This window comes from Chenopodium album, chromosome 18 (assembly GCF_948465745.1).
Source record: "Chenopodium album chromosome 18, dcCheAlbu1.1, whole genome shotgun sequence".
Taxonomy (NCBI): Eukaryota; Viridiplantae; Streptophyta; class Magnoliopsida; order Caryophyllales; family Amaranthaceae; genus Chenopodium; species Chenopodium album.
Window position 1 is genome coordinate 47,757,619 of NC_137851.1, and position 7,172 is coordinate 47,764,790.

Sequence of the window (7,172 nt, forward strand, 5' to 3'; positions counted from 1 at the left end):
CTCCAGCTGCGGATTATCTGAGGCTAAAACCCTGGTGGGCAAAGCGGGATCCTTTTTACCGCTTGTCGCTTGAAGAAGAGGAAGCTGCCAAAACTGCCGAGGAGGTAGCTAGGGTAGCTGAGTCCCTTGGAGGAGGTGAAGGGACCTCCAAAGCTGTCGAAGCAGAAGCAGCGACAAACGAGGCATGTCTGCACACCTCGGTGATTTCTTCAAAGTTTATTTAGCATTTTTGCATTTTGCATTTTTTTTACCTACCCTTTCCCTGCCCCCCATTTTCTGCAGACTGGCGAGGAAGGCAGAAGAAAAGGGAAGGCACCTGCTAATCCTGAAGACTTCTCCGAATCTGAGACTTCAGACTCGAAAATGGACGAACCCCTCAACAAGAGGAGAAGAAGGATGGCAGTGCTGGGCTCTAATCAATTTGGGACAAGGCCGATGCCAACTGGGGGAATCTATATCAGAGAGCCTACTGATGGCCGGGCTTCGCCGAGGATTCCTCCACCCCCAGTACATCCACCCCCGCAGACCCCTCCACCACCTCCTGAGACCCGAGAAATGGACGTGGACCAAAGAACTCCCGATCCGAAGGGAGGGGTCCATGGTGAAGAGCTGAACCAGGAGAGCGCTGCTAAGCTCTCGGCTGAAGATGCTGCTACTACTGGGGTAGCTGATGAGACGACTAAAGTTGCAACAGATGAAGGATTTGCTATTGAGATTCAGCGTGAGGCTGACGCTCTTCTAGAGCAGCCGAAGGAAGTGGAGGTTGAAACAATCACCCTCGATGACATTGCCGAAGAGGCGAAGGACCAGAATACTGAAGCCCCTTCGTCCTCACTACCTTTTTTCCAGACTTTCAGGTCTGAAGAAATGGGGTTTCATGCCCCCTTCATCTCCATCCCCTCCAGCGTCCGAGAGACCATCTGGGGAAGACATCAGGAGGAGGCTGTGGCCTTCTTTGGTGATTTCTCAGGTCTGTCCGAGGTGGATCGGGCAAGAGAGTGGTCATTTAAGGCCACTACTGGAATGGGCAAATCTAGCCGAAGGGTCCCCGACCCGGGCTTGAGGTAGTTGTACCTTCGGGCTTCCTTTTGGCTGCCCCCAATTCTTTCGTGGTAACCGGCGTCCGAAACGTAGACCATAATCTGATGATACGTGGAGACTACCCCTTGAATTTCGTGAATCATAGGTCTCCCCATGATCAAGTTGTACACTGATGGAGCGTCAATGACCAAGAATTCGGTCATGACGTTCCTAACTGCTTCGTTGCGGCCGATGGTAACAGGAAGCGTGACCTTCCCGTCTGGATAAGTCGAAGACCCGTTGAATACAGATACTGGGTAGAGTACCGGCGTAAGGTGTTTGGGCTTCTCCTTGATTTGGTTGTAGGCCTTTCGGAACAAAATGTTTGCTCCGCTACCACCGTCGACGAGGGTTCGCCCGACGTCGTGGTTGGCCACCGTGGCGACAATCACCAACGGATCCTCGTGAGGGTACGTCACCCCCCGGTAGTCGGCGGATGTGAACGTCATGTTCGGCACCGGCGATTGGGGAGGTTGGATATCAGCATTGTTCACCTGGTGAGTCAGAGCCCTAAGGTGACGTTTGTGCTCCCTCCGAGAACATGTCCGTCTAGAAATAACATGTATCGGAGGAAATTTATCCTCCAAAGCTTTGTTGTTCTTCCAGGGGAAGTCTATCTCTTGTCGAGAGTCTTTTTCAAACTTCTCAGCCTCTTTTTTCTCGCGGTGATCCGCGATGTACTTTTTCAAGTACCCCTTCCGGACCATATCTTCAATCTGGTCCTTCAGCTGGATACATTCCTCGGTGTTGTGTCCCGGTGACTCGTGGAACTCATACCAAAGGTTCTTATTTTTCTGCTGATACCACTAGGGAAGTGGTCTCGGCTTTCGGTAACTCTGCTCTCCCTTCGTCACGTTGTAGATCTTAGCGTGCGGGAGCGCGAGCGGAGTGTAAGACTCGTATCTGCCCAGATGAGGAGCAGATTTGTCCTTCTTCGGCTCGTTGGCCGAAGATTGTTCCGAGGCCTTCGCCTTTCCTTTCGACTTCTGGCCTTGGCCTTCGGTCGATTGTTGTTTTAGCTTTCCGCCCCCAGTTTGAGGTTGGGTTTTTGTTTTGTTCTACTCCTCGGCTCGGATGAATTAATCTGAAGCATTCAGAGCCTCCTCCAAGGTCTGAGGGGTATTCATGACCATGAAGTCGGAGAATGGTCCAGTCTGAAGGCCGTGCTGAAGAGTAAAAACGGCCAACCCTTGATCCAGCCGAGAGATGTTGGACGACTCGTTGTTGAAGCGAGTCAGGTAGTCGCGGAGGCTTTCAGCCTCCCCTTGCTGCAGGCCCATGAGCTCTGCAGGTGTCTTCTCCCGGTAGTTTGCCATAGAAAACTTGCTCCTAAATTTGGTGGACAGATCGTCCCACCCAGTTATAGAGCCTTCATTTACCCCCTTGGAAATCCACGCTTGCGCAATCCCCTTGAGAGTGGTGGGAAAGTATTTGCACCAGGTTGCTTCGGACTTGGGGTTCAGATGCATATGCCCCTCGTAGGAGGCAATGTGGTCCTTCGAATCCGAAGTCCCATCATAGGTAATGTGTGACGGGATTTTAACCGTCGGCACATGCTCTTCCAGAATCCATTGCTCGAATGGAGAACTGGTGGGAAGCATTATGGCCTTTCCTTTATTCCTGGCCGAAGGGACTGCGCTCCGCCCTCTTAGAGAGGTAGAAGTGGTTTTTGTCCCTGGCCGGGAAGATTTAGGATGAGCCTTGGCTTGGTCAGGGAAAGAGAGGCGACTGTGCACACTCGGCTCCCTTACGCCGAGACGGTCATAAACGCTTCGACGGGGAGTCTCTGGCCGAGAGGCAGAACTGCTGCTTTTGTTGCTTTGGTAGGCTTGGGTGTTGGACTCCCTGAAATAATGCGAGTTTCTTTCTTTCTCTCGCTCGGTTTTCCAAGTGTCCTCCTCCCATTCGCCAGCCAGCTCCATTAGAGAAGAGGGCTTTCCCCCTTTTTGATCGATTCTCCTCCACTGATTCCTTGTTTGCGGAGGGGTTCGGTCGCGCGGGGGTGGCATGAGTTGGGCTCTCATGGCGTCCATGAGTACTGCAAGGGCTCTCGCTACCTCTTTCGAATTGGGCCCCGTTAAAGGGGTCCTCGGCTGGGAACGAGAATGAATACTCAAAGGCTTGTTTCGAGCATTAGATTGAGTCCTAAGGTTGGACTGAGCCGCAGCACTGGACCGAGGAGGACTCGTCCTATGCTGAGAGCGGATGGAGGGAGATTGAGATCCCCCTTGAGATGCCCCTCCCGAGCTGGCCTCCCCGGAGGATTGCCTACTCGGGGAAGGCGACGGCGACGGAGAAGGAGGGTCTAAGGGCCTCTTCCCCGACGTCATTCCCATGCGACCTTTCTTAGTTGGAGAAGGGCCACTTTCGGACTTTTTGTTCTTGTTGTTCTTAGCCATTGATACTAAGGTGAGAGCAAGATTGAGATCGGCTTAAAGATTTTGGAAAGTCTTCCCCACAGACGACGCCAAAATTGTTTCGGGTACAAACAATGGGACCCTGCCGAAGGTCCTGTGAAATGGATGAAGACTAACTCGATCCAAAGAATGTTGGGCCGAGGGCTTCCTGCACAACAAACACATGTAAACTGGCCTCGGGGGTTGCGCTGAGGAAGGCCCCTCCGATGCCAAAGTCAAACAGTGCTTAAGGAGAGAAAGCTATGCAAGAGAATAAATTGTTTGAGGCTATATGTGAATATCCCTGTGAAGTGATACAATTGATGACTTTTATACCTTTGCATAATTGGAGGAATGGGCCTAAGCCAAATGGGCCTGCAATATAGACTTGGACCTTGACTTGACTTGACATGGAATGGAGAGTTGAACCTTTAACATTGGGCTTTAAATTGAGTCATTTAGGGACCAGACCCTATTAGATAAATTGGACCCAAACACTCTGTAAAAAAAAAAAAAACCGTATAATATTTATTTTATAAAAAACAATTCGAGCCGCTTGCGAACTTTTCGAGCCACATCCGAACTCGAATTGAGCCCTGCCGAGCTGAGCTTTGACCGAGCAAAACCGGAACAATTCACAGTCTCGGTTCATTAACAACCCTAGATGGGACATTGGACCAAAGTGAAAATGAAGAAAAAGAAAGTCAATAAGAGAGAAATGGATAAGGCGATATTTATAAACCCTTTGAACTTTGATTTGTTGCTGATCACTCGTTACAAACTCTATCTCGTGCGCGGGAACCACCATTCTAATCCAACCATTACACTGCCCTGCTTTAAGGTATTTTCCTTTATTTTTTTATAATAATTTTTAAAAAAATTTAATTTCATTGATGTATGTATTGTTACTTGTATTAGTGATCGCAAATTGTATTGAATGAATTACTGTACAGGATTTAAAGTGTTTTATTTTATGAGAAAATCCAAATCTAATATACAAATGAAACAAAGTCATAATATCTATTTTGAATTACTAGATTTTTTCTCATTTTGAATAGAAATAAAATATACCCATTTGAAAATAATCTGAATTTCTGCTATATTTTTCAATTTCACCTATTAAGTTGCCTTTTATTTTAGTGATGCATACTGTATATGTTTTTCAATTGTATGTAGCCTTTTAATTTCTAGTTTACGGATTATAGAAGATAAATTTTTGGTTCATATAGCCGACCCCATTAGTGGGTTTTGTTATGTATAAGGTTCCTCACATCTGATGCACAGAATGAATGGCATCATTTTGCAGATCATATTTGAAGCCCCTTGAAGGCCGTCTTTTATAAAAATGCATCGGGTTGTTCTGATTGTAGCTCGGTTACATGCTTCATAATTGTATCGATTTTAGGAAGTTATTATTTGAAATGTTATTGTAAACACATCATTAGTATTAGCAACTTATAATTGCCAATATTCTTAGACAATGCCAACAGTAGGATCCATATTGGGTCTGTGTAACAATTGTTGTACGTATAGATCACCAATTCATTTGAGGAACTACTGTAACGAGCAATTCGATTTCAGAACTTCCTCAATATTTGTGTCTAGGCCTAGAAATCCAGCTATTTTTAATGGGTTTGTAGGTGTGGTTTCCGTGATCAATGGCTCGAGTATTAAGCAGCAATCATTGAAGTCTGTCACCGATGAAAATCAAGATGTTATACTTGATGAGGATGAAGAAGAAGATCTGTGCCCTGTCGAGTGTGTCAGAGAATTCTATACTGATGAAGAGTTCTTGAGAATTTTAGAGAAGGCCAAGAAGAAGAGTACTTTGGTTGTGGTGGACTTTTATCGTACTTCTTGTGGCAGCTGCAAGTACATCGAGCAAGGCTTTTCTAAACTCTGCAAAGCTTCTGGTGATGATGATGTTCCTGTCATATTCTTAAAGCATAATGTGAGCACTCAGTCCACTATTTTGTTTTGATCTTGCAATATTTCATTATTTAGTTGTCCTTATTTAGTCTTCTGCTATCATTTTCTATCAAAAGAGATTTTAGTGGTTGATTACTTGATTTGAGTCTGTATCTATGCTGCCATGTACTCCAGGTGTTAGACGAATATGATGAGCAATCAGAGGTTGCTGAACGACTTAGAATCAAGGTGAATAACTGGCTCCCTTTACTCTCTGCTTGCATCTTTCAGCTTGATCATGCATATATCTCATTCTGATCTCTTTAAGTTTTTAATAAGGATTAGGTTCAGTACAAAGTAAAGTCACTTTTTACATACGATGCATTTGTTACAGTCTGCTCATAGAGTTGTACTACTGTTGTCGCTATCTCTGTCTATAGGGTGAGACTGCCTGCATCTGGAAGTTCTTGAATTAAAGATGGCATGTTTGCATAATTGATAAACCTTTTTACAGATGTAGACAACAAATTCTCGAGTCCCTTAATAAGTTCAATTAATCGGCAGTCTATTTTATCAGGCAAACTCTATAGTTTGCCACATGCTTAACAATCAATATGGTGGGATTTTCCCTGTATAAACCTTATTGTTTTCACTGATACAAGTTTCATTAGTCCTTATTTGAACTTCTTTGAACTAAAGTCGTGAGTTGAACTCTAGCTGCCCCTTTGGAACTTATTGGTTCTTACCTGAGATTTATCATTCCTGAAACTTAACTGTATATGGTGAAATGAACAAATCCTTACACGTACACCTAACCTGTTACCCCAGACATTTTCATGCTGATAATGATAGAATGGTTCTTTTCAAATGCAGACAGTGCCACTATTCCACTTCTACAAAAACGGGGTTTTGCTGGAAGCGTTTCCTACCAGAGACAAAGAGAGGATCACGGAGGCAATTTATAAGTATTCATTATCTCCTGCACCTCAAGAGAGTACAAACTAGTCCCTTCAAATGCTGTATTTCTGTCTATACACATTATTGGTGATACAGATTGGCTAGCCGATGTTTGGAGTGAATGTATAAATTACCGATTTAGAAGTCTTTGCTTGGCAATAAATATAGAGACACTCATAGCCTGGGACATGAACTTCAGGGAAGCTGTCTTGACCCTTCCCCTTCTTTTTCCTTTCCAAATTAGTTATTCATACACTCATACTTAGGAGACTATGTTGTTTAATCAAACTCTATAATCCTAGCGAATGGTGTGATAATTTGTTTGAATAATGTTGTTACCAGTGTTTGTTTTTTTAAATCTTTTGTCCTTAGAAGTTTCTAGAAAACTTTTGAAGCATGTACTGTTAAGGAAATTCTTAAACGAACGGAACTCTGCTTAAATGCAGTTGTAACTAGGGGTGTTCATAAATCGGTCCGGACCGAAAAATGGACCGGACCGCCCCGGATCAAACCCGGACCGAATTAATCGGTCCGGTCTTCGGTTCTAGAAATTCATTTCTTCGATCTTTGGTCTGGTCCGGTCCAAAACCCTATAAAAACCGGTCTTGGACTGGACCGATTTTTTTATTAAAAATATGCGTGAAACCTTAAATAATGGTTAAAATTATCCTTAATAAACTTAGAAAACTTTAACTTTATAAGTTTTTTTGTACTAAACATATAAAAAAAGACGTAAAAATGACGTTAAAATATAATTTTTCCTTTACTTTTTTCGTGTTTTCCATTACTTTATTAAAAATTTAGTATTCCTTTTTAAAAATGTCTTAAATC

The 7,172-nt window shown here is 44.2% G+C and overlaps 1 protein-coding gene across 2 annotated transcripts; it reads left to right on the forward strand.

Annotated features, from left to right (window-relative positions):
• The first annotated feature begins 4,161 nt into the window (after positions 1–4,161).
• LOC145590978 (thioredoxin-like 4, chloroplastic) lies at positions 4,162–6,679 on the forward strand. Of its 2 annotated transcripts, XM_081647362.1 has the most exons (4): positions 4,162–4,317; positions 4,783–5,427; positions 5,580–5,633; positions 6,258–6,679. In XM_081647362.1, exons 2-4 carry the CDS (start codon positions 4,957–4,959, stop codon positions 6,387–6,389), a joined length of 657 nt encoding a protein of 218 aa, XP_081503488.1. In that variant the 5' UTR covers positions 4,162–4,317; positions 4,783–4,956; the 3' UTR covers positions 6,390–6,679. The 2 variants fall into 2 exon arrangements, with proteins under 2 accessions (XP_081503488.1, XP_081503489.1); XM_081647363.1 differs by lacking the exon at positions 4,162–4,317 and having other exon boundaries at positions 4,778–5,427.
• The last annotated feature ends 493 nt before the right edge of the window (positions 6,680–7,172 follow it).

Coding starts and splice junctions, on each gene's coding strand:
- LOC145590978 (XM_081647362.1), top strand. CDS start 4,957: ATGCCAACAGTAGGATCCATATTGGGTCTGTGTAACAATTGTTGTACG. Junction 5,428..5,579: donor TCATATTCTTAAAGCATAAT/GTGAGCACTCAG, acceptor CATGTACTCCAG/GTGTTAGACGAATATGATGA. Junction 5,634..6,257: donor CTGAACGACTTAGAATCAAG/GTGAATAACTGG, acceptor TTTCAAATGCAG/ACAGTGCCACTATTCCACTT.